The sequence below is a fragment of the Diceros bicornis genome, chromosome 8 (assembly GCF_020826845.1).
Source record: "Diceros bicornis minor isolate mBicDic1 chromosome 8, mDicBic1.mat.cur, whole genome shotgun sequence".
In the NCBI taxonomy this organism is placed as follows: Eukaryota; Metazoa; Chordata; class Mammalia; order Perissodactyla; family Rhinocerotidae; genus Diceros; species Diceros bicornis.
Window position 1 is genome coordinate 16544912 of NC_080747.1, and position 27961 is coordinate 16572872.

The 27961-nt window shown below is 38.2% G+C and overlaps 1 protein-coding gene across 3 annotated transcripts; it reads left to right on the forward strand.

Annotated features, from left to right (window-relative positions):
* Window positions 1-7881: 7881 nt before the first annotated feature.
* On the forward strand, window positions 7882-26849 carry PACRGL (parkin coregulated like). Of its 3 annotated transcripts, none has more exons than XM_058546813.1 (9): window positions 7882-7985; window positions 11742-11809; window positions 11918-12069; window positions 14880-14947; window positions 16623-16713; window positions 19340-19474; window positions 19959-20066; window positions 24011-24091; window positions 26563-26849. In XM_058546813.1, exons 2-9 carry the CDS (start codon window positions 11758-11760, stop codon window positions 26617-26619), a joined length of 744 nt encoding a protein of 247 aa, XP_058402796.1. In that variant the 5' UTR covers window positions 7882-7985; window positions 11742-11757; the 3' UTR covers window positions 26620-26849. The 3 variants fall into 3 exon arrangements, with proteins under 3 accessions (XP_058402796.1, XP_058402797.1, XP_058402795.1); XM_058546812.1 differs by lacking the exon at window positions 7882-7985 and adding an exon at window positions 8001-8833; XM_058546814.1 differs by lacking the exons at window positions 7882-7985; window positions 24011-24091 and adding an exon at window positions 7999-8833.
* The last annotated feature ends 1112 nt before the right edge of the window (window positions 26850-27961 follow it).

A 27961-nucleotide genomic window follows, 5' to 3' on the forward strand; every position in this document is an offset into this window, starting at 1 on the left:
GCATATCAGGAGATATGTTCATTTGCTTGGGTAATGAAACCACTTCTGGTACAGCAGCCGCAATAGATGTCATCACCTGGCTAATGATAAGCCACTGTCATTCTTCAAGATCCATCTGTTTTCTGTGCAGGCCAAATAGGTGACCTGAATGAGGACGTGCTGGGAATCATCAGCGCTGCATAACTGAAGTCCTTGATGGTGGAGTTAATCTCTGCTATTCCTCCAAGAATGTGGTTTTGCCTTTGACTTACTATTTTTCTAGGTAAAAGCTGTTCTAGTGGCTTCTGCTTGGCCTTTTCTACCATAATAGCCATCAGTCCACAGGTCAGGGAGCCAGTGTGGGGATTCTGCCAGTTGCTGAATGTGTCTATTCTAATTATACATTCAGAACTGGAGAAATAACCAGTGGGTGTGGGGACTCACTGGAGTCACTGTGGGACAGATCTGAGCTAAAACTCCATTGATCATCTGACCTCCATAAGCCCCTAGGTGAACCACAGTCACATTTGGATCTCCAGGAATCAGTGTCAGTTCAGAGCCAGTGTCCAGTAGTCTTTGAAAAGTGTGATTATTTCTTTGTCCCCAATGCACACCCTGGTAAAAGGTCATACAGAGGTTTCTTTTAGGGGAAGACTTGGAGAAAGATTAACAGTTTAGGTTTTTGGCAGTGGCAGGTCCTTCCTTAAGAGGACTCATTCTTCCCTTCATTCAAGTGATTTTGGGTCTGTTAACTGCCTCTAGTCTGGGAATTGATTGAGGGTCTGTCACTCTCTCCGTATTGGTGACTCAAGTTAGTCTTCTCTTCACCCCGACCCATAAACTCTTCCACTTATACAGATCAGGTAAGAATTAAGCAGACTGCCCATCTACTTTTCTCCTAGGAACACCCTGATCAGCTCACCAACACCGTCAGTCTCTGTGAGTCAGACTATTCTGATTATTGCTTTGACTCCTCTGTCCATTACGGTCTTTGGTGATTAAGTGTGGTAACATGGCTCCTGCCACTCTGGGATCCCGATTGTATTTAGGGATCCAAGTTTAGTGACAGCGGTTTCCACTGTAACTTCTGACCTACGAAGATTGACCACAGAGCTCTTCAAGGATGCTGGGGCTCTACTCACAAATTTGTGTCTCACAGTTGAGGTGAAAAGTGCATTCCACTTGGCCCAGTGATTTCTACCACCCTCCAGGGTGGGTGAGCAGATCTTACATGATAAATCCATTCTAAAATTCCAATATCCCTAACTAAGCCTTTGGACAATTTTCTCTACAGTATAACAAGGCAGGTCTGGTACACTTTGGTCCATGTTTCAACCAACCAACCAAACAGAGCCCTTTTTAACCCCTCAAGCAACAACCAGATTCAAGAAGCAACCACACAGCTAAGTGAGTGGTGTATTTATTTTCTTTCTCAATGAAACAATTAATTAACCCAACAATCATTTATTGGATACTTAAATGTGCGCTTTGAATATAGAATCTGCTTTTAGGAAGAAACAGCAAAATTTACTCCGTACCTTCCGTGTGTTTTTCCTAGAAAATAAAATTTTTATACCACATGATATTCTCACTCAAGAGCCTATTATCTTTTGTGCTTTTTTTTTTTCATGATCTGAAATCTATTTCAACAAAAGACTCACTTTTGAAAAGTTTAGAGTTCTTAATTACTATTATTTGTTGCTGTGTTGATTTTAAATATTAAAATCTGAACCAAGCCTGCAATCATTTCTTATATTTACATTCCTATAAATTTTGTCCACATCTCGTTACTTTTGACAATTCTTTTTAATATTTCCTTTGCCAAATTCAGGCCCCAGATTCAGAATAAAACTCTTAGAATGTCTTTTGTACCTAAGCTATTTTGAGGGTTTTCTAGACAGCTCTTGGCAGCAACAAAGATATGCTCCCTCATGTTAGTAAGGAAGAATGCTAGAAAAATTAGCAGCTTCAGATTTTTAATTAGCTCAATACTACAGCAAGAGCTGTTCTTTTTATGAATCCCACAGTATGAGAAGAATCAACAAAACAAAAAGAGAGTCTCAACCCCTCCTGGGTTAATTATACACATGTCATTCCAAAATGTCTTTGATAGAAATATGTTTCAGCAATTGTGTGACTCTCAGATTGCATAGAAGTTCATATGTTCAAAGACTGGCATACTTGTCAACAAATTGAGTTATTTTTTCCAAAAGAAGTATTTGTTTCTAGGTTTAATATAACTTTTCAATAGAAGACAATCATAACACACATTATGGGATGAATTGGAGGGCCCTGAAGATTTCTCACGGCTCTTGTGTTATTTTGTTAGGGCTGCCATAACGAACTGGGTGGCTTAAAGAATAGGAATTTATTGTCTCATGGTTCTGGAGGCTAGAAATCTGAGATCAAGGAGTCAGCAGAGTTGGTTTCTTCTGAGGCTGTGAAGGAGAATCTGTCCCATGCCTCTCCCCCAGCTTCTAGTGGTTTGCTGGCAAACTTTGGTGTTCCTTGGCTTCTGTTGCATCACCCCAATCTTTGTCTTCGTCTTCACATGGCATTCTTTCTGTGTGCCTGTCTATGTCCAGATTTCCCCTTTTTATAAGGACATGAGTCATATTAGATTAGGGACCCACCCTACTCCAGTATGACCTCATTTTAACCAATTACATCTTCAACAACCCTATTTCCAAATAAAGTCACATTCTGAGGGAATGTGGGAATTATGATGTCAACATCTGAATTTGGGGGGGACAAAATTCAACCCATAACAGCCCTCATGTTCATAATATGTTCTTACACTCAGTGTAATCTTTGAGTAAATCTGTATAAAATTATTATGCATTATACCTCAATGGAGAAATGCATTCTCCTTCATTCTGATATGTTGGTTTTTACAATAATTTAGTGGGAAACACTCTTTATCAGTAAGAGGTGGTTTCTGCTTCTCCCTCATGCATGGCTAAATCAGTGCTTCTTAAGCTGTAAAGTACATTTCCTCATCTGGGGAATCTTGGTAAAATGCAGAGTCTGACTCAGTAGACCTGAGGTGGGGCCTGAGATTCTGTATTTCTAATAAGCTTGATGATGATGATGATGGTGATGATGATGATGGTGAAGGTGATGGTGACGATGATGGGGACAGTGTTAATGATGACGATGACGTTTATGATGATCTGAGAACCACACTATGAGCAGCAAGGACACAGAGGTTCCTCCACAAGCCATGGATCAGAAATTAAGTCATCTGGAAAAAAACTTCAAAAACAAACAAACAAAATAATTCCTTCAGCAAAAGACTGCACCAGGTGCTCTTAACTGTTGATGTTATACAGAATGAATGCATGTGAACAGATTTTCCATTATAACCCAACATCATCATCATGGATACCTGTCAGAGTCTACAGAGAGACGAAGTCAAGTCTTTCCATTTCTTTTAGCCCGGGTGCAAATGACTTTGTGAAAGAGGACTCATTAACCCAAGATTAGCAGAACAAGAAATAATTACCTAGGACTTAATGAACTGATTTAATTGTGGTTAATGATCTACTTTCTGATACATATATGAGAAATCCAATGCTTTCTTCTCTATTTCTAAACCTCAATTTAACAGGCTATAGTTGAACTAAGTGGAATGAAACACTCCTCAAATGGTGTACTATTCTTACACCTTAGAATAAAAAAAAAAGCCTATAAAAGATCCTAAAGTAAGTTATAAACTAATATAATAAAAATGTCTCTGTAAAAATAATATTTTGTTCTACCCCATGACACCTCCTCCCTGCAGACTGCAGCTGGAGTATTTTATGCTTATTGCCTCAGAGGGAGGGGTGTCATCATAAAAGGTACTAACACTGAGAGTCAAATTCTTGGCTTTGAAGTTTCAAAAGCCAAGCACACGGAACGATCTTTATTTGGAACAGTTGGAAGACTATGTCATCATTCAGAGTCAGGATCCAGAGCTGACTACAAAGAGACAGTGTGCCCTGCTCTCCTCACCCTCCCTCCTATCTCCAGGGCAATGTCCCTGAAGTAATAAGGGTCTAGATACTCCTGAACCTAGCCGGGTGCAGGATCAGAATAACCGGCTACGCGGTGTGTCTAGGCAAAGGACTCGAAGGCAGTCTCACACGTTCCCATGATCCACAGTGTGGAACCTAACGGATGGGTTTCTCTCACTTCAGATGGAAGAATAGAATATTTCCTGGGTACTTAAGAGGAGAGTAGAATTAGCTAAGAATGAGAACCTGGAATGACAGATACGCATGAGCAATCTACATGGAGAGAGGAGAGGTGACTGAGGTCCAGAAACGTCAAAGAACGTCTCAGCAGATGGCAGCACAGGCAGATGACAACAGAGGACCAGATGCTGCACCCCTCAAAGCTTCACCGCTCCTTCCCCAAAAAGAAGATTAAGTTTCTTCCACAGACAAAAAGGGAATTTGTAAAAGAAATTCAACTATGAATCATAAAGGAATTTGTTGCTTTCAATGATTCTACAGTTAGTGATTTGTAATCAATTAATTAGTTTTCTCTTTATGTTTTGCATTGATCTTCCAACATCTCCTGGTATGCACTCTGTAACTCTTTGATACACTCCATTTATTTACTTGGTTCTATGTTTGTACAACTATCTGAGGTGATAGCTCTCTCTTCACACTCTTCAATATGGTTGCCACTAGCTACCTGTAGCTATTGAGGACTTGAAATGTGGCTAGTGTGAATTGAGACGTGCTATAAATGTAAAATATGTACCAGCCTTTGAAGACTTAGCGTGGTAACAAGAATGTAAAATAGCACACTAATATTTTTTATAATCATTGCACTTAGATAATATTTTGGACATATTTGGACATTTTTATATAAATAAAATGTATTGTTAAACTTAATTTCACTTGTTTTTTTTTAATTTTTAAAAATGTGCCTGCTAAGAAATTTAAAATTTCATATGTGACTGGCATTATATTTCTGTTGGACAATGCTGCCCTATATGCTTATTCATGTTCATCTCCTTTGCTTTCACCTGAGTAGCCACCATGCGGAAAAAAATTAAAAATTAATTTTTCCGTGTGGACACTCAATGATTATATAATTATGATGTCTAACATTTCCTGACAGGGTGTCCTGGAGATTACATAGAAAATGTCTTACATCTCATTTCCTGAGGATTGAGAATGATCAGTTGGTCTGTAATTTGTACAAAAAGGAACAGATTGTCTTTAAAGTAATTAAGGCCAAGCCAATAACACTTCTGATGTTTTTTTAAAAATGCTTGGTAACTAAACAAATATAATTAAGGCACTTTCACAAATGAAATAGGAATCAAAACAATGAGAAAAAATATTCTGAGTTTTCAACTCTGATTAGATTATCTTATTTATAATCTTATATAATATGTAATGATACATTAAAAATAGGATAATTTGTTAAGGTTTTATTTACAAAGGGACTATTTATTAAAATATAGGGGAACAACAAGGACAGTGCATTAATCAAGGGCTAGTAGCATCTGAGATTTTTCACTTTTAGTCCTGAAGTTGGCCATTTAGAAAGGAACTGTGACCTTCATCTAGGAATATAGCCAGTACCAGGAAACCTCCTCGGGATGGAAGCAGGAGAATGAAGGCTTTGATTTCATTCTCTCCCCGTTCTCCAATTTCCTGTTAGGGTTCCCCATCGGCCAACCCAAATGCAATCCAGAGGGCATGGGAGCCTTGTTAATGCCAGTCCATGCTGATCAGCTTCCCAGAGTACACAGCTGGGTGGAGAAGGGTGGAGAGTAAATCTGTAGGGCCATAGGGGAGATATATGGTACATTCTGTTTTCAGAGTCATTCGCTATATTGCTAGACACATAGGTCAACCTTCCTTCCCTCCTCCAAATAGAGAATTAAACCTTGAAACCAGAATAGGATTAGGAGACAGAAGTCCACTACCAACTCTGTGTTTCTCACACACAGCATGTTCTCTCTGGAGTACCTCAACCACTCTTATAGCTTTGGTTACTGGGTCTCACCTGGATCTCACCCCTCCACTCTAGGTGGGCATATGCAATTGTCTTCTGGTCAGCTTCACCTGGATGCCTTACAGGCTTCTCAATCTAGTATGTCCAAGAAAGTATCCACCATTTACTGGATGATATCCAGACCAAGTCACAGTGCCAATGAATCAGTTTCTTTATTTTCTAAAATGAAGATCGAAAGTTTACAAGAGGCTTGATTTACTTATGACTAGGAGAGGTTCACACAGGTAATTGTGGTTATTTTAAAAAATCTGAAAAGTTCATGTCATTATCCATGGTCCCATACTAACACCAAGACATAGCTTGAGACTTCTGCAACTCACAATGTACTCTATGTAACCTTTAACTTGCTTTCACCTCAATAATTTTACTAGCTAATACTTATTGAGTTCTACTTATGCTTTAGGAACTTCACGTGTGCTCTTATGTAAGTCTTAGAAGAACTCTATTAGGATGAGGAAATTAGGGTTTAGAGGGGTTAAAGGACTTGCACAAGGCTACATAGCTGATAAGTGATAGAGCTGGGTTCCAATCGGGATAGCCTAACTTCAGAACATGTGCACTGCACTTTTCTGCAATACTAACATAAATTATTCTTACACACCAGGCAGAGGGGCTAAAAGGCCATCAGCAAGCTGTTGCTAAGTCTGACATTGGAGGTGCTAGGTGTGAGGAAGGGGGCCAGGAGCTATAATAAGGCATGAATAAGCTGGAGAAGAGAGCTTATAAGGTGAAAGTAGCTAAGAAATAGGATCTTATTTTTTCTTTCCTTTTTTTGCTAAAACATTCCTTAAGCACGCAATTGTGCTGGATATTGGGGGATAGAAAAGTGATGGAGACAATTTGAGTCTGGGGGGAAGTTAGGTAAATACGTTATAATGAATTTTAAAAGTTAAGATAGACTTGTAGCAAGGTTCACAGCACATTAGAGAAATGAGATATACATAGAATTCATTTGTTCATTTCATTTATTAAAAGAGTATTTCTTGAGTCCCCACTACATTGTGCTAGAAGCTGGAGAAACAAAAAAAGAAAAAGGTACAGCCATTGTCCTGAAGAAACACACAGCCTAGCAAAGACGCTTCTGGAGCAGCAATTCAGATAGCAAGAATGGAGCTACAAGGGCGTGGAGGGATTACACCACCTGGAGTGTTCAGAAAGTGCCAATTGTATAGTTAGCTATTACCTGAGCAAAAGGTTAAGGCTATGGGTTGACAACAGGAGAGAACACTAGAAAGGAATGCAGAGGACAGGTCTGAAAGGGCTTGGACTTTTTACTATGACAACCCAGATTGCTTTTGGTGGAATCGCAAGGGGACACGCATTTTCCTGCAGCATCAGTTTTATTAAAATAATCTGCAGTACAAAAGCACACGCTTTTTATTATTAAAATATGGATGTACTATGTAGTTGAATGCAATAGCATACGAATTAGTAGGATATGACAGGAAATGAAATTCCGCAGACAGATGGCTTTGGTTCTCTCCCCTGAAGACCCTGGGGCAGGAGTTCATTTCTCAGCTGCCAGAGGATTTAGGGCAAGATTGTTGGAGAACACTGAACATTTTAAGCGTGCGAGAGAACTGTTAGGAGTTAAGCACACGGACTGGGGAGAGGCTGCGGCGCAGGAAACTAGAGAGAGCCTGTGCTCTCCTCTGCTCCTGGACCTCCTGGGTCTTCCAAGAAGACCCTCCACCTGGTGCCCCTTTGTAACCAAAGAGCGCCTCTAGGTCGGGAGCTGCCCTTTCAACTCCCGACGTCTCGTTGCCAGGGCACCTCTCTTCCGCCCGGCGCCTCTGCGGCTTTCCTGCTATTGGCTTAGAGGACGCAGCGTTCGTCTTACGTCACTGCGCCGCGCCGCCGGATCCGGGGACCGCGCGAAGCCTCCTTCGTCCCCGAGCCCCGGCGCCGGCTGGTGGGACCGGCGGCTCTTGGGCGAGCGGGCGCCGGGCTGGCTGGTGTGCCGGTCTCGACGGGAGAGAGGAGCGGTAGGAACGGGTCCCCGGAGCCGTGGGCCGCGGGCCGCGGGGGCGAGGGTCTCGCGTTGCTCTCTCGGCCCAATCGGCTTCCTTTCTGGCCCGTTGCTAGGGCCGCCTGACCCCGTTGCTAAGGACCCCGGAGGTGCTGAGCGCGCCTTTCCTTCCTGGGCTTCGGCTTTGGCCGAGAGTAGCACTGGTTGGCCTTAATTGAAACTGGTTGCGTTCCCCCCCGACTCCTCCCCTACCCCCCCTTAAAAAAATCCCTGTTTTTCTCCATTTTTTCCTTTATGTCCTCCTCATTTTCTAACTTTGACAACACCCCGGCCCTGAACTGGTCTTAGGTATTTGGAAATATATGGTGTTGGAGGGGGCGTGGCTAGGAAAATGGAAAGCAGATTTTAAGACCCTTAGTACTGGCCCTTTGGATGTACTTTATGGTAAAAAGGGATTGAGATAGGTGAATGTTGGGTTCTGTCGCTGGCCTTTGGTGTTTGAAGGAGCTTTAAGAGATGGAACACGGCTTTAGTACGGCGCCTGTTACACTTTCAGAACGTTGCAGACACCGGATTAGAGAGTAGGAAAAAACGTGGCCTCTGTCCCTGAGAATTTAGCAAGCAATTTAGTGCTGTGGTCTCAAAGCTGTGTGCGGGAAGAAAGTGCATGTAGGGAAAGAAATAGGAAAGATGAGCTGTCCAGAACAATGAAAGGACAGTATGTTTTCCAAGCATTGGCACAGATGCCTACAGCCCCTTGTAGATGACCTAAGGACACCTAAGGGAAAAGTGAGGGTTCCACAGTGGGGGGGCCCTGCTTGGTTTGTTCGCTCTCTGATATTGTGACATCATTTAGGAATTCGGGTAAGTGGATTTATGGATTCTAGTATCTATTTAGAATCTTTATATTGTTATGTAGAAGAATGAGGGGTGACCTTGATAATATTTATAACAGAAGATAGTTCTTACGTTGTCCTACTACCATTACCCGTTTATACCACCCTTCACATGTTATTTAATGAAAAAGCACTTAAAAGCATAAAATGAGCGTAAGGTGAATTAAGCATTTTTCTTTTACAAACAACTCATGCTCCAGTTTTGTTGTCAGTGGTATGCTCCCAGGTGGATATTTTTGAAAATTGAACCTGATTAAGGTAAGGTAAAGGGTGATACTTTTAGCAATAAGTGGAAAAGTAGTCGATTTGGAGAGAAACGCTCCTAATATAGAGTGTTTTGAAAGTGGACATAGAAATGTTTGCATCCTTGTGTGTGTGTGTGTTTTGATGTTGCTGAAAATTATATAAGTATATTACACATAAAACTGTGCTGTATACTTAAAACCTTTGGAAGCTCAATTTTCTAGCATGTTTAAGTTTTTCAAATGAGTTTCAGTGGCTTTTTGAACTCATTTGAAATATAATGTAACACCTTCCATTAGTACCTTACAAGAACAATTTTTTGACATAAAGGAAGATAGAAATTTAGTTGTTGTGATGAAAACTTTTGAAGAATTGGTAAGGAGTGTTGAAAAATGTGCATCATGATTTGATGTCGCCAGCTATGCTCTTTTTATGTTTGTGGGTAGGCATCTTTGTGATGCAACTCTTTTAGCTATGACAGCTATTACAATTTACGATCAAAAGAAAGTGAACTTAAACCAGATCTTCAAATTGATGAAGCCCAAAGTATTAAACCAGATTTTTCAAAAAGAAGAAAACATATTTAGTTATGTTGACTCCACTATTATTAGTAATACTAATACTAAAAACCACTGTACAATTCTAAAGAAAATGATAATAGCTAAAACTCATATAGGATATACTGTGTGCCAACCACTTTTCTAAATGTTATACATATATTAACTTATTAGTCATCATCAACATTTACAGTAGTTACTGTAATTATCCCTAATTATAGAGTTGAGGAAACTGAGACACAGATTTTCTTTGTTTAAACAGAAACTTAGATCATGTTGTTCCCCATCTGGAGCTTCTCAAAATAGAGACCAAGTACAGTAGTAAATACTTGTTGAATAATCACTGAAGTGCAATATTAGATTGACATATTTAATGCCTGCCTTAACTTATCCTAGAATATTATCTGACAAATTTAATGAGCTATTAATTACCATATTTCTAGAAAATGACTTGAAGATGAATGTGATGTGTGATATTGGGAAGTAAGTCATCTGCTGGTTGTAGGATGAGAAAATTAGGTCAATGTATTAAATCAAGAAAATTGAAATTTGAAATTATTCTATGTACGGAAAGAATCGTACGTTTAGTTTATCTTTACAAAGTACTTTGATCTGGTCACATCATTACTGAAATATTTTTGGTTTGAATGTTATGTGGAGCTTTGTCCTCCTGAAAATTTCTAATTTGCCAAGTATATTAAAATCATCTCATGTGAGGAATCGTTTAAGAAGGCATCAATGTTTGTCCTGAAAAAGAGAAGATTAAGGAGTTTAGGGTCAGTGTCCTCAAATATTTGAAAAGCTGTCATTTGGAAGTTGAAGAGGACGTCACCTGTGTTGCCTTCAAGGAAGATCTTACAGTGTAGTTGAGGGGTAGTCTTATATCTAAGGACTGAAGTCTTAAAGTGGGAACTGCTCTAATGGAAGAATAACTGGGTGTTGTGCAAGTGGGGGAACGTAATAATCAAGTAGAAATCAGAAGGAGGCAGTGCAGAAATCAGAGTGCCGTGGAAGTGTACATTTGAGAAACAGACAATTGGGACAGGCTGCATGGAGCCTGGGAGTAGAGCTGGACCTAGAAATACCAGCAGGCTTGGGGTGTGTGAGTCTGGGGTTGTGAGGTGGAGGGTTCCTTGGTAGAGAAAGAAGTTCAGAAATTTGTTGGATTAGGCAGGAAACCGTGAGCTATGAAGTAGAGCCCTCCCATTAGCAGAAAAGAGGAAATTGTGGAAGAGGGGGAAGTGAATTACCATTCGCTAGGTGAGCAACTTAATATGTTATCTTATTTACTCCTGAATAACAGCCTTAATAGGCTTCTATTGTCTCCTCCTTTTAATAGGTCAGGAAGTCGAGGCTTAGGGAGATTATCTGCCTAAATTCATAAACCTGGTACTTGGTAGAGATGAGATACAGATCCAGATCTGTGCCCAAGGCTCCTTCTCCCTCATCACCCCACATGGATTGCATCTGTAGGGTTGAGTGTACGAAGTGCAAGAAAAGGAGGCAACAGTGATCCTAAGTTTTTCAGCCTGAGGGACCAGAAATCTGGTGGTATCTTGAATTAGCAAGGGGTTCATAACTTCACTGTGATAACCTCAGTGTTGGTTATGTTCAGTGTAAGGAGCTTGTAGTACATTGAGTAGGAGAGTTCATTATGTCGGTGGAAAAGTAGGACTTGAGATGCAAATGTTAACATTTGGAACTTTGGAAATGTAGAGGCCAGAGAAGATGGAGACCATGGGGGATGTGCCAACCACTCCTTTCAGAAATCTAGTTCGTGTTTTCTGAATATAACCAGAGGATTGCGATTGAGTTTCTAAAAGTATATTTTGACCGTTTGAATGGAAGAAAAATGTTTATTTTTATACATCTTATTTTCTAACAGATAGTTTTTAATTTGATGTTGTTCATATTATTGAAGTTGAGATAATTTCATATTTTCTTATTGGTCTTTTAGGTATTTGGCTCCAGACCTTACCTTATTTGTGTATTTTCTATTCTATTCTGTTTTGGTCTTTATGTTGTTATGAATCCTCTTCCCTCAAAATTTTGAAATCAAGTTTCTGTTAACAACAGGAGTAAAAGGGAAGCAATGCAGAAATCAGAGTACCATGGAGGTGTACAGTTGAGAAGCAGAGTGACAGGTACACACGTTGCTTTTTAAAGGAAGAGGTGAATTTTGTTACTGACACATTCTGTTATACAGATGGATTGCTTTCACCTCTTTTTTGTTGATCTTCTGTTTTTTACAGATAATTGTGATCAAAGGATTTCATCAAGCAGACAAATAAAACATAGGACTACAGGTCAACGAAGCAAATCTTCATCATCAACCAGTTCGCCAGAGTCTACAAGAAAACATCCTCGACCAAGTGATAAACTTAACCCTAAAACAATTAACCCAGTAGGTACAAAAGAGATTCCTGGCTGTAGATTTTTCAGAGTAATATGCATTTAGCACACTATTGAACCATTCTGAATGCTATCATAAGTTTCTTTTGTTTGTTAGTTTTAAGCTAGCGATGAAGGAGGGGCATATGGTAATCATGATAAAGAATGGAGATGATGTGCATGTGAGATTGAGTGTGGAGATGAGAAGGTGTAAAGGAGAGATTAACCAGTTTTGGTATATCCTGTCACATTAACGAGTGAGTATTTTAGAATAGAAAATAAATTGCGTATCAGCTTTATTTTTTATTTACTACGGTTATTTGACTTCCTAATATCAATGAATAAACTTGTGTTAAATTGCCATAGGATGAATTACATGCTTCCACAGTTGCATAAAGGTCTCTGACTGTTTCTCTATGATCTGGAAATTAGCTCTACCCGAAATTCTAGCTATAGTACTAGCCTCCTTTTGCCTTCTCACAGCAATTTAATCAGATTTAGCAAACATGAGATTTATGCACATAAAAGTGTGTAAGTGTGTAGATCAGTGAATTATCCAAAAGTGCGCCCAACCGTGTAACACCACCAGGTGGTGTCTGGTGCAACTTTGCGTAGGGTAAGATGATACTGGTTTCAGCCTTTAAAGGGGGCTAGGAGAATGGCTGAGACACTGATGTTGATGGCAGGTAAAATGTGACAGATACTTAAGCAAGGATACAATAAACTATCCGAGGGCAGAAGAATATTGTCTGACCTTATAAAAGAAAAATGAAAAATAGTTTATCCATGTTCATTTGCTTTTTTCCTGTAATCTACGCAGTGTCAAGGAAGTTGAATCCCTAAAGAAAGCCCTAAAGTCTTTTTGCCATACTTCCTTTTACCGACTCTATTTGAGGGAGTTTATGGTGACACTTCAGTTTTCTTTCTCTCTTTAAGGAAAAACTTTTAAAAGTAATAATATTTAGTAGCCCTAGTCATAAATTTTGTTAAAAATTTAGGAAAGTTTGGGGAATAATGTAATGATTTGACCTTAGAATAGAGTACATTAGAAAAGATCATGTGAAAAATGTGTAAAAGCTGCCAGTCCAAAAAAAATCAACTGGAAGTTGGGATAGTGGTTACCTTTGGGGGAAACGGTGAATAGGAGTGTTGTCACACAGCTGTGTTTGCTTTCTGAGAATTCACTGCACTGTGCACTCACAATTTTTGCACTTTAATATGTATAAATTTAAGTATTTGAATCAAAAATGTTTTTTAATTGCTAACTCAGTGTAGTGGTGTGTATTTAATGATTGTTTTAGAGTTGAAATATCGTCTGTGGTGATATTGTTTAAAATTGAAGGAACAACAGTTTTGTTTGCAGTAATGGAATTTTGGTAAAAATTGATAAAATAAATCTATTTGTAGAAAAAAAAATTTGATTCTGTGGGACCTGGAAGATGAAACGATGGTTATCTCTAAAATGAATTAGAAAGAAAAGGAAAAGAATTGCTTAGAATTTCAATCAGAAATTTTGTCTTGGTGTGTGTCTTGGGAATTTAGGGATTATGTATGTGACCTGTAGGTCCGAAAGTAAGGTCATTTGCTAATAGGTGGTAAAACTAAAAAAGTGTGTGTAGCCTTGATTTGTCTTAATTTTTTTCCCCAAGATAAGCAATACTTTTTCAATTAATTTCCTTATCTGACATGATTATTACTTGAAAACAACTTTAAACTTATATTTTTCTTAGCAGGAATTATAACTAGATGAATGAAACATTATTATTGCTGTGAATTACTACACAGAATATAGATTGAGCTTTGTAAATGAATCTTTTATTATAATATTTTAGTGAATTTCACCTATGTATTTTTACTCAAAACATATGTGTTTTTCCAAAGGAAAAAGGGCTAATTCTAAACTTACACTCTTAAGTATATTTTTAAATTACTGCATGTGATTAAAAAATTTTTTTAGGTAGTTATATCTTTAAAATGGGTTAGTAAATTTATATTTTGTAATTTAGACAACTGTGTTTCATTTGATTATTTTCAGAGTACCATGTGGTAAAATATGTGCTTTTTGTGCCTAAATCCTCTTTAAGTCTCTGATCAATTATATTGAAATAATGTATATTGTGATTGTGGAACTGTTGTGATTGATCATCTCTTAAATCCTCTGAGAGTAGATACAGAATTTATCTAGTCTTAAGATAATAATGTATAGCAAAACTGAAACTTGTAAAGTTATATATCGAAGGAGATACATCCAGGCATATGTTGGTGCGAGCCTTGCTCCATTTTCAACTCTATCACCCTTGCCCAACCTAAGCCTTTGATTTTTATAGGAGCATAGAGCCAGTTTGCAGAAATTGCAGGTTCTCTGACCATCCAGACCGTCTATATTTGGCTGGAGAACAAGTAGGAAATGTGCTGGAGGCTGAAAACAAATACACGTTCTCTGTACTTAATACCTTATCTCCATTTAGCCCTCACCTTGAAAGGTAACGGGGGGGGGGGTGGAAAGGTCTATTTGTATTATATTTATTTATATTTAACAATATTTATGTTATATGTATATATGGTTTCAGCTACCTTCAAGCCTTCTGAAACACGTTAGAGGTAAAAGGAAATATACAGACGTGGTTGTGGTTTCAGTGCTAAGAGGATTGATGCTTTTTCTCCGTCATGTTGCCGAGTAGAAGGATGCACTTGATACCGGTGTGATGGTTTGCAAGTCAGGGCATCCGTTTGCCTCTGTCTTCAGCAGGATTAAAATTAATTAGCTGTCACAAGGGGAGGTGAGAGTAATATTTATTGTATTCCTGTCATTTTTTATTTCAGTTTGGTGAACAGTCACGAGCCCCTTCCGCATTTGCAGCTGTTTACTCTAAAGGAGGTATTCCTTGCAGGTAAAATCAACACAAGTTATAACTGACCATATTACTCAACGTAGTTGAGTAAAATCAATACAGTATTCAGTTTAAATGTATCGAAAGTTTCCTTTACTAGGGAGATGGAAATAAAGGTGACTTATTCACACTTTGGCTGTTGGATTGGTATAGATCCTGGGACATTATTGAAGAGAATCATTTTAATTTCCAAATGGAATTACCAGTAGATCTGCAGTAAACCACCAAATCATTTAAGCAATTGAATGAACCAGTTTCTGAAACAATTTAAGCATTCACAAGCTTGAGCAAGTTGCAAATAAATAATCTTATTTTGTTTATAAACTGAAAGTTGACAATTTAATGAAATTGTTTCATTATTTTTTGAAATTTCATTTCAAAAATTAAAAATTTCAAAATTGTATTTACTGAAATTATGCTGTATTTCTTAATGAGGTCATATGGCTGTTTTTGCTTACCTTTGGTATAATTCTTGCTGCCTTTCTGGACAGACATCAGAACTATTTTAAAAAAAACAGTATAGGTTACTAAGAAAGTGTTATCATTTTAAGATTTTACTATGAAGAGGCATTTTTCTCTTCAAAGTATATCCAGTTTTAGCCTGCTCTAGATGATATAAATCTCATTTTCATTGTGGAAAGAATAATCACAACATTCTTTTTGTTGTTGTTCTAAAATTCAGGAAATGTAGTTTTTAATGGTATTATCAGATTTGAAGGACAATGAGTGAAAAATAAACTCAAAAATCATTCTTCAATTTATTGTTATTGTTATACCATATTTACATTCTGAATTAAAGCCCTATTTTAAGGTTCTTACATCCCTTCCCCACTCCGAGAAATTTACTGCTGCTAAAAATGTGAAAACAGTGTTACCCAGGCCTCTTGCTCTTATGAAAATAACGCTAAAGAAGGAGTCAAGGAGTTGAGAACGTTACAAAAGGGATGTGAAGAAACGTTTGGAGGTGATAAGTTCACTGTCATGATTGTGGTGATAGGTCAGTGGATATAGTCATACATCAGAACTTAACACATTGTCTACTTCACATATGTGCAGTTTATCGCATGTAGTTATGCCTCAATGAAGGCTGTTAAAAACAAAGCAGCAGCAGCAGTGACTCGAACTCAAGGGGCTATCACTTTGTTCCTCTGCACGGGCCCTTTCGCCTTGCTGGGCTCAGCCTTCTTCTCTTTAACAGGGATAAAACCTGGCTTGCCTTCAAATCATTAGCGTTAGAGTTAAATGATCTCTGTATCTACATCTGAAAAACAATGTTCAGTGTAAAACAAATTATTGTTTCTAATTATCACATTTTGTTTGCATTTTTCATTTTCTATAGGTTATCTGTTTTGTTATAATTATGATTGAAGCATATGTAATATTTGCATTAAGACTCACAAATAGCAACATGCTTGAGCTCCAAGATTGTAGGCTTAACAAATAGGGTGTTGTTTAGTTTTGCTACCATTTTGCTGAAAGAGTAGGAATTTGTAGGATTATAGACATTGCTTTATAAGATGTCTTTGTAATATGTTTTAAAGTCATGGTATTCCTACATGTTATAAAATAATTCTAATATCGTTATGTTCTAGAAAGAGTATGTATATGTTAGGTAATCACTGTTTAATATATAATTATATTGTCCTAGTTACATTCACTGACTTTTATATTTTAGATTGGTCCATGGTTCAGTAAAACACAGATTACAGTGGGACTGTCCTCCAGAAAATCTTCCATTTGATCCTCTTCTTATTACTTTAGCTGAGGTAAATAAATACTCTCCATCTCTCCTGAATGTTTATGGGAAAAAAAATCTTTTAAAATTGCATTAAATACTATTTTCTAACTCATCAGTAAATCTTATTCTTTATTTTTGAAATAAGAGCTAAACAATAGGCATTAAAACACCACACTCCCTTAGGAACTAATTATGATTGGTACATGTTTATTAGCAACTGATTAATCAGCTTTATAAACATGAAATTAGTCTACACAGGGATTTGTAGATAAGCAGATGAAATATTTTTACTTAATTCTAAAAGATAAAGGTACTTGGAATCATAACATGGAAGAAGATTATTTGTTGAACTAGTCAATTCGGGAGAACATCAGTAGTTTAAAGTTAAACTATATCAGATAACGGTGAATGGTTGGTCTGATCTCTATACAGATAGTCATGTGAAACATGATGTGTTTTGTAGAGAACTGATATTAACTACCTCAATGTCCTTTTGGAGAATTCTCTGGGCTTTTGCCTATTGTACCTTTTAAGTAAGAGTATCATGGAGGTGGTTTTCATAGAGGATTTTAGAAAAACCACTGATAGATTCCTTTATATTGTTTAACAGGAAAAAAGTTGGCAGAGTATTAGCTTGAATTTTATTCCTAGAGTTAGAGTCAGAAGTTGAGAAATAAACTAACCAGTTGTCTTATATTTAAACTTTTAGATACTTGCCTTTTTTAAGAGTTAAGGATCATTTTTTATTGTTGTTAAGAAACAAGTCATTAAATTAGGGCTTTAATGACAGTAATCTGAATAGGCAATGCTATGTTTATAGGATAAGTCGTATAGTAATAAGTGTTCTAAATAAAAACATGACAATGAAGAACTCAGGTGTTTTTTCCTTTATTTAAAGAAACATTTGCCTTTCCTGTAAGACTAGTGGAGAGGGCTAGGTGGGTGCAGAGCAGAAAAAAGTAGATAATTTTGCTAACTGAGATTTCTTACTTGTAATGAAACATCAGAATTGGTAGTTCTTCCTTTAGTTTTCCAGGTGCTTTTACTCTCCAAGTGGACATATCAGCTACTACCAAAGACTGCCAAATTGGTTTAGGTCTTTGCTTTTCTTCATTTATACCTCAGCTTTCAAAATTATTTTGGTATAATCAGTGTATTTTATGGGTAGCCTGTTTTGAATTTCAGTTTTGATCAAAATCTTTTAAACTTGGTATTAAAAATTAAAAATCAATTGATGTTTCATTTAGTTCTTTTTTAAACTTTAAACTTTTTTCTATAGTAGCAGACTATTTTTTAGATGAATCAAAACTCTACTGATACCTTTGAAAACATACTCCAGCTAATCACGAGGTAGGGTGAGTGCTGTAATTTGACGAGTCCCTAAAGGGGCTGTGAGTTCAGTTTAGGTCACATAAAGTCAGTCCTTTAAATACCTGTTTTCCAAACACCAGTGCTTTTTTTTTGTACTGGGTAGGTTTTTAGCCTTCCCCTCCACTCCTTTAATAATGGGAAAGTACTGACAGAGCCACCACTATTAGAATCCACTTCACCTCCTAACCTGAGGTTCCTCATCTCTAAAATGAACAGGCCGTTTTAGGGGTACTAGGGGTACTGCTAAGATGATAGAACCTGTGTTCCAAAATGGTGCCAGTGTGCTTGGCAGCAGAGTTTTCAAAAGCATGATAGCATCGAGGAGAGGAAGTGTTTGATCACTGTTGGGAAGCATAGTTTGGTCTAAAGGACAAATTGGTTGAAAATTAATATTTTTAGGAATGACTTTGTAGCTGGTTATACTTATTTACAGATAATCGTTAGTCAAACTGAGGGAATATTGCTATTGCTTTTTTTGTTTGTTTTGTCTTTTTGAGAAAGATGGCCCTTTTATCCTGACTCAAAGTGATCAGTTAAATCAAGGGTATTATCTGATTGTTTCTAATGCATTGAGGGTGAAAGGCATAGTGAGAAAACCTCTACACAGGTTTTATTCATGTGTTTATTTCACATTCCAATGTTAAAAATGACATCTAATATCTTATAATGCTTTTTGAACAGTATAAGATTTGTCTTCTAAATATCTTAATATTTAAATATGAAGGAAATACAGTATTTTAGAAACACATTAAACAAGTTGTAAAATCACCGTAGAGTTAGAGGGGGTCCAATAATTATGCATTCATAAAGTGACATTTTATTCATAAACATACATTGTAAACTAATTTGCTATGCTTCCAGGCAGTGTTTGGGAATTTATACAAAATGTTTTTAGTGTCCTAGTGAGTTTCTCTTTTTCTTTTTTGCTTTTTCTTTTTATTTACCTTTCCTCTCCCTCCTTCCCTCCTCCTCCTCTATCTTCTTTCCTTCCTTTTCTTTTTCTTCCTTATTTCCTTTAATTTTCCTTTCCTTTAATTTTTTATTCTTTTTTTTTTCCCTTCCTTCCTTCCTTCTTGTGGGTAGCGATTCCTGTCTCATATATGTGCTTTGTTCCGCAATTTCTCAGTTTAATTGAAATTACAATTACTGAAATTCTATTTCATAAACAGGAAAACAGTAATAGCAACACTTGATTTTCACTTAGACTAGTAAGGATTCAATTTGCTTTTGTTATTAGCAGAACTAAGTGCATAGTAAATCATGAGTCTTTTGTTCTTTGGCAGGGTCTGAGAGAGACTAAACATCCATACACCTTTGTGTCGAAGGAGGGTTATAGAGAATTACTTTTGGTCCAGGGTGCTCCTGAAAAAGCTGTGCCTTTGCTTCCTAGACTGATTCCTGTGCTAAAGGCAGCTCTGGTATGTCCTTTATTCCTTTGGACGTTTTATGGTACATTTAGAATATTTTACGTCTTTCTTTTCCTCCAAATTATATTCAAATTAGTCCTTTACCTATGATTTTGATGTGTGTGCAGAATTAGGCCACTGTTATTCAGGGCCAGATGATTACTTACTTGAAGACATCTTTAGAGGATGTACTAAAGGTAGAAAGGGACATTTTAAGTAATTGGAGAAAGTAATGAACCTTGAATCAGTCTTTCTGCATGCTAGGATATATTTTAGTTAATGTTTTAGTCAAGCTGCAAATTTTTTTGCTTCTAGATGTCTTGCATTAAGGGTTATTTTTTTACATTCTGGGTTTGGTTGATTTTCTTCTAATTTTGAATGTTCACTCCTACTTTTTTTCCACTGACTTGCCCTTGCTCCTAACCCATCCTTCCTTTCCTTTTTTCTCTTCTTTCCCTCCCTGCCCCTATACCCCTAACCAACCAACCCCCCACAGGTCCATTCGGATGATGAAGTGTTTGAAAGAGGATTGAATGCTCTGGTACAGCTCAGTGTTGTTGTTGGTCCTTCTCTAAACGACCATCTGAAACATCTACTTACAAGTGTAAGTACTGAAAAGATTAGAGAGTGGTTGTGTATATGTATCATGCAATATCCGTATCTCTTCGTGATTTAATGGCTTCAGATTAATCATTAAAATGATTCAGAGCCTTAAAAAGAATCTCATCATCCCAAAACCCAAAAAATATAGAGATCAGACCTAGTAGTTCATAAAAAATTTTTTTTTTTTTTTGTGAGGAAGATCAGCCCTGAGCTAACACCTGCCAATCCTCCTCTTTTTGCTGAGGAAGACTGGCAGTGGGCTAACATCCGTGGCCATCTTCCTCTACTTTATATGGGACACCACCACAGCATGGCTCGACAAGCGGTGCATCGGTGCGCACCCCGGATCCGAACTGGCGAACCCCGGGCCGCCTCAGCGGAGCACACACGCTTAACTGCTTGCGCCACTGGGCAGGCCCAGTTCGTAAAATATTTTACTAACGGACAGTATTCTCTTTAATTTTTTTTTAATGGAAACCACCTACATGAACAGAATTTAGGGTTATAATAAAAAGTAAGCAAATATTGAATGTTGAATGGGCGAAAGTTAATGAACAGTATAATGGTATCATGCCCATGTTGATTAGCTGTGAATTATAAGCAGAGCTTATACACCCTCTTGGGTAATTGTATATTGCCACAGCCATGTTTTTCATCTTTCTTTGTTTTTCATTGTAAGTTTTTTAGTGAGTCTGTAAAGAGCATTCAGGATGAGACTTTTTCCAGATACATGTAGTTTAATCCTTATCACAGATGTACACTGGGACACCGTGCAGTTCAGGAGATCCCCAAGACCACCCTTAGGTTTAACAGTTTGCTGGAAGGGCTCAGGGAACTCAGAAGAGCTGTTTTGCATTGTTAGAGTTTATTACAGTGAAAGGGTGCAGATAAAAATCGGCGAAGGGAAGAGACGCATGGAGCAGCATCTAGGAGAAACCAGGTGTGGAGCTTCCAGTTGTCCTCTTCCAGTGGAGTTGTGTGGACTCTGTTTCCTTTTTCGCGCAATGATGTGTGGCAACATGCATGGGGTATTGCCAACTAGGGAAGTCACCTGAGCCTTGGTGTCTAGAGTTCTTATTGGGAGTTTGTCACGCAGGCATGACTGCCTGCCTCCGTGGTTGACCATAGTCTCCAGCATCTCCAGAAGGCGAGCTGATACCCTGTGGCCCAAGGTCCCCACCATAAATCACATTGTTAACATACATTATCTCTATCTTGTGTGGCCAAGGCCCCGAGGTAAACAAAGTCACTCTTATCTGGAAGGACATTCCAAGAGCTTAGAGGTTTCCATCCAGGAGCCAGGGGCAAGGGCCAAACCTTTCTTCAGGCATAGTTAATCCTTTATTGCAGAAACTGATACAAAGATTAAAGTCTTGGCTGGAATAACCCACAGCTAGGATTTCTCTTCTTGCGTCCTTCTGTAGTTCAGAGCTGAGGCCTGTATTTTGATCGTAGTTCCACTGCTTTTTCTTGGACCCATCCACCTGAGAAATCCTAGAACTGTATTTTTAACTTCTTACTCTGCAGAGAGTAGTACACCCCAGGAACCACCTGGCTAGGCCGCTAGAAAGTAGGGGTGTTGGTGAATCTATCACGATTGCTGTGCTGAGGTTAGGAATGATGGAGATGAATTCCCACCAGGTGTCTGATGGGGAAAAGACAGTGAGAATAGACTCTCAAACCTTGACATGTGATAAGTCTTAGGACAGAAGAAAGAGAATCCTGGCAGATATTTGCTTATAACCTTCAGTGCAGTGGGTTGTGGCTGACTAACTACAGGCATGTCACACTAATGTATAAAAGGACTCATTTTAGATTGATTGCTTCATTCAAGCATCAACAGTTTAACATAAATCTGTTAACCCGTTTTGTGCCAGGTATTATGCTAGGCATTGGGAATATAATGCTGAACAGAAACAGATATGCCTTCTGCCCTTGTGAAGATTGGTTATTTTTGGTTTTGGGGGAGAAACAAGTAGCAAGGACATCCGCTGAGAAAGTTGGGATGAGATGAGGGGAAGTGATATATAGAGAAAAGGAATCACACTGGAGCCTTCACCAAACTCAAAGCTGAGCCAGGACCAGAACCTTTGCTGCCTAAACAGCATCCATTCCCACCCGCCATGGCAGAGAGAGGAGGCAAGGTTAGCAACTATACTATAGAAGTTGTTTTTTTTTTTAACCTTTCTGGGTCAGTAGTAGTAATCTTTGGTCACTCACGTTTTTCCCCAGAGCTCTGCTTTCCCTAAGCCGGGACTGACTGAGAGGGCCTTTCACCTTACAGGTGTGTCAGCTGTTTGGGAAGACCTAGATACCACACTGGCCTGCGGATCCCAGTGCCCTAGAGGAGAGAGCCTTGGAAATAGGCTGTGTGGGGATTAGATCTTGGTCTGTTAGCTACACATAGTGAGACAAAGCACCCTTGAGGATCCGTTGAGGTGCTATAGAGCTCCCTCCTTACCTCACTTACCCCCACCTGCCACCCCCTTCAGCCAGAAAGACTCCATTTTCATCTGTTTTGTAGACTTCTGCATCAGATGTTTATTTGAAGAAAGGGTTCCTTTTCTAGAATATGAATTTCAAAACAAGTTACTGAACCTATATACAACTCATTTTCTTCATATGCAAAATAAGTCATCCTTTTTGAGCTTCAACTCTAAGACACTGTCTACTGTCCTCCCCTAGGTGAGGATCCCCTGGAGCAGTGATCCTCAAACTCTAATGAGGACATAAATCACCTGGGAATCTTGATAAAAATGCAGAATCTGGGCCTTTGCTCTGAGATTCTTGTGAAGTCTGGGGCAGGACCCAAGAATCTGTACTATTTTAGTGAGTGTGTCAGGTGATTCTGAAGGTGGTGCTTCTTGATCTGCCTGTAAACCCCTGCTCCAGGGGATCCAGGTCTGAAGAAAGCAAACCTGAGATCGGTAGGTAAGCGGCACTTTATCTTGTCCTTCCCCAGGGCATTGATAAGCCCTGCCTCTCGGCTCCTTTAGAGTTGCTTTTCTCACATTTTTATCCTTCTGGGAGTCTCTTCTGACCCTCCCTAACTTGCGATGACCTGACTGGAGGGACCTGCTACTTAGGCTCAGTGGTGCGAAGTATCCTGGCTTACCTCCATACCTGGGAGGAGGGAGAACCAGAAACCAACTCTAGGACAGGGCCTCATAAGCGTTTGATCAATGGCTGAATTCTTGCTTAGGCTTTGTTTGTATTCCCAGGAAGTGGAGCCCTGAGTGAGTCCTGCTCTAGGCTGAAATGTTGGGTCTGTGGGAGTAATGCAGACACTTGGTGGGGGAACGGGTTACAGGTTGTGCTCAATGACCTGGATTGCTGATGTTTCCCTCTTGGCTCCTCTGATTCTGTCCTCACTCACCTGTGCTCTCTCCCTGTTCCATCAGAGTTCCACCTACCCAACTGAGGCCCATTCAGGACATACCTAGGGACAGGTGGTACTGTGATTTCTCGTCTGATTCCTCTAGCTGTCACTGTTACTGAATTATTCATGTAAATGCTCTCTTCTTTGTCATCTCTTCCTTTTTTACTATAGGAAACATATGTGTTTTAGAGGCTTAGCTTTCCATCACAGTCCTCCAAATGCTCTTGCATATTACAAAATGGGAAAGTATGCAATTTCATAGAAAACTTATTCTGGATACCATACAGTAGCAGATTTTGTAGGATTGGTATTATTTGAAATAATATAAATTCATTTTTTAGACAACTGTAGTGGTGTCTATTATATATAAATTTCAATGAGATATTTCCTAAAAGAAGCCTTGAAATCTAAAACAATTTAACTGGTGTTCATGTAGTTACTATACAGTAAAGACTCAATGGCATTATTTCTATGTAGCCTATTTTTTTAGTGAAGTTTTACTTATGTTTATGGTGAATATTGTTACTTTTTAAAATTATTTCATTCCCCCTATCTTATTTTAAAAGCTTTCCAAGAGACTGAGGGACAAGAAATTCAAAGAGCCAATCACCAGTGCGTTACAGAAGCTAGAGCAGCATGGTGGAAGTGTAAGTAGAACATGATTCCTTAAGTCATTTTTTTTTACATTTAGTCACATTACAAAATTGACTGTATAACATATTTCATTTCAGCCACAGGTAACCACGTGGAGTTGATACAGTTATTTTCATTTTAGAGCTCAGAATTTCTGTCTTGCCTAGGTCACACAGTTTTTAAGCACTGGGGGCAGACCCAGGCGGTGTAGATACAGGGCCTGTCCACTTGCAGTGCTTATTGTATGGTACTCCGTGTGCTGCAGCTTTACAGTTCTTTTTTCTTCATCTTGGATATTTGTGCTTTGACCCTTGGAAAGTTGAGAAAACAAAAGATTAACGTAGAGTGCTCATTAAAGAAAGAGTCCTTTTTCTCTTTTATTTGCTATCTTTTCTGCCTAAAAACTTTATAATTCGTTCATATTCAAAGATTGAAATGAGATTTCCAGGTGGCTGTGATGTTACGTGTGGAAGCACACGTGTGCTCAAACACGCATGCACACACCCACACACAGGAATGATTCAGTTGATTATTCTAACTTGTGAAAATGTGCAAGAATGTGCAAAAAGGTGCGAGAATGTGGAGGTTTTCATTACTGCCTGTGTGGTGTCACATAGCTAGGTTAATTGAATTTTCATCATTTGAGAGCAGTGTTCAGACAGTCTAGTCTTGGAAATACTTCCATAAAGCAGTGATCCCATCTTGTTTTGGAGATTACATTTAACCACATCTTAGTGATAGAGTTGCCTGGTATTATCTTAACATTGCAGAACTTAGTTTCATTCTAGGTACCTTCTAAAGGAATTAAGTATTAAGAAAATTTGTGTGATCGTATACAATTTTAAAATGGCAAATGTTTTTAGTTTAAGCTTTGCCTAAATTAGGTAATTTGACCAATTTCAGTGACTTTTTAAATTGACTGTATTATTTCCATGATGAATGCCTAGAGTAAAGTTTATGAGAGGAAGTAAGTCCCTAGGCTCATAGATAATGGATTTCTTTGTTGTGTGTGGGTCTTTGGCAGAGGCTTAGCATTCAGACGCCTGTTGAGATGTATAAAACCATCCCCTAGTCAATGCAGTGTCCCTCCTCAGCAGAGAGGGGATTCTGGCTAGGAAATGTAGTTGCTGTTCTGAGAACTAGAATGCAAAATGAATTTGCCTTTTCCTCCCTTGTGAAATGCAAGTAAACAGATGCTAAATAATGATGGCACAGCATTTCAATCTGAAGCTCTCCCCAGGGGGTTTTCATACATCCTGTAGGCTGGTATGGGGAACCGGGCAAGTAGGAAGGGGAGGCCTAGCATGTTAGATTTCATGGGTGTGTATGGGGGAGGGGATAGTTTGCATGTAAATAAAGTTTAGAAATAGCACACAAAGATTTGGAGGGGGAATACAGAGGGTTGAGCAGTCCAGGGTCCCAGAGATGGCTAGCAAGGGAATTCCTCTTATTGCCACTCAGTCTCACTAGTTTTGAATTGTGCTAATAAAGAATAAAATAAGATTTTGAAGTTACAAGGGCTATTAAGTATTGTTTATTCCTTCAAACTTTTTCTCTTTTTTGTTCTCTCCTTCTAATGTCTTACATAATATTTTAATAATAATTGATGTAATTGCAATAGAAAATTGCAATTCCATATCAAAGACTTTCCCTTGGCTTAATTATTATTGTGCTTGCTTTTGGTACTTGTAATCCTTCATGAAATTAACGAATGCTCTTCTTTCCCTGCTAAAAACTTAAACATTTATGTACCTTTCTTTTTCTTTAAATATTAAAGATGAGTCTTTCATAAAAAGATTCTTCTCATATTGCACTTTCTCATTTCTTAGGGCTCGCATATATCACAATGATAGAAAGACTCAGCTTCTGGGGGGAAAAAAACACCAGTTACAGACAGTCACAGTGTCATTTTCTTATAACTAATGAGTTTACTACCTGCCTTAAATTGAATTGGTTCGTTCTTAGCCTGATTTAATTTTTTTTCTAAGTGATATGCACATTTGTCTTGGGAAGGTACATACTTACACACACCCTGATCTTTATTGAGCACGTGGGAACTTATTACCTGCCAGATACTCTATTGAGTACTTTTTAGACATTAAGCTCATTTAGTCTTCACTGCAGCCCTCAGAGGTAGATTTTGTTGTTATCCCCCTTTAAGGATCTAGAAACTGAGCTGCAGAGAAGTAATTAGCCCCAGATTTGACAGTGAAGTGACTGGCAGAATCTGGGTTCGAATAGTCTGGTAGTCTGGTTCCTAACTACTTCTCTAGTTAAATATTTTTGAATAACAGTAAGAGGCAACCTCTATTTTATTTAACTCAGAAAAAAAGTTCCACTTCTCATTCCATCATTCTGCTCTCATCCCATTTTGTTTGTTTGTTTTGAGTTTTGGACACTTTTTTAGGCAATCTCCTGCAAATGTAGTACCTATTAGGGGAACCCTGCGTGATACTAATGAGGCTAAATATTTGTCTGTTGACAGGGAAGCCTTATCATCATCAAAGCTAAAATTCCAACATATTGCTCCATATGCTGTTGAAGGAGACAGCAAAAATCTTCTTACTACCTCGTGTTAAATGCTGACCATGGCCGGAACCTGTGGAACCTTTTCAGATGCACTTCAGTTTATGCTTTTGTAAATCACAGCCACCATTCATTTTTTACTAGTTTAAGATAAGTATATACAATTCCACTAAATCATAGTAAAAGTTATTCTTCAACGAAAAGAATGGTTAATGATAGAAAGCTATTAAAGAAAGTTCTATAATAGTACAACTTTGTGGGGTTTATTATTCATATATTTATGGTTTGTGTGAACAACCATTATTCGGTTTACAGTAGATGTGTTTGTATTTATTTTCTAGTGCCTTTTATTTATAACATCCCTTTTGCAATCAGTTTGTAGCTGTGTACTTATTTTTAGATATTTTGCCATTTCTTGGGTTTTAAATTCATCAAGGCTATGGAAATTTAAAATAGTGGGCAAACATTTGTGAATTCACTGTTAATTATTGTTTGTAAATATGTATTTTATAATACAGAATGCTTGGGAAAATGTCTCTCCAGAGTATTCTAGTTTAAGAAAGTTTTTTTAAATGTGTAAATTCTCTTATAAGTATGTTGTTTATTACAACTCATTAAAACTACCTAAACTTTAGGAGTTAATTGTATTTAAGTAAATGTTATTTTTGTATTTCATAGTCTGAAAATACTGAAGATATTCAGTCCATGAAGATATTCAGAGATTAAAATCTTAAAACTCTTAATGTATTCAGTGGTTTTGTTGTGCTGCTTATGTTTAACAATTAATTCAATTTAAAAAGCTTTTAAAACATAATTTACAGGCATAGTTCTGAGTGGGGATGTAGTAGAAGCTGTCTCTGGATCATTTTACAAGAGAGACAAGTAGAGGAAGAAAAACAGAAAACAAGAATAAGACCTTCCATCTTAAGGCAAGAAGAAAACCCATAGGGACTTGAGTAGCCACACCAAATCTAAAGCAGACTGATACTTTTGCAGGGAGGGAAATGAGGGGTCACTCTTTCATGTAGGAGCGGCAGTATCATATCCCAGAAGCGTCAGAGAACACCCTTTCTTTGCTCCATCCCTCAAATCCCTGGAGTGACCTCTTTGCAATTCTTACTTCAGATACAGTCTCACAGCTGTAATTTAAAAGAATACAAGTAATTTCTGAAGAGTCATAATTGTAGAAATGCTCATCCTCCCTCAGAGCTTTTGTCCTGGTCCCCCTGCCTGGTACAGTCCTTCCTCAGGTCTCTGCTCATTTGTTACATCCTCAGATCATATTAGCTAAAGCATCTGCCTGCCCGTTGGCCTTGCTTTACTCTGCTTCATTGCACTTAGCATCACTCCAAGAGCAA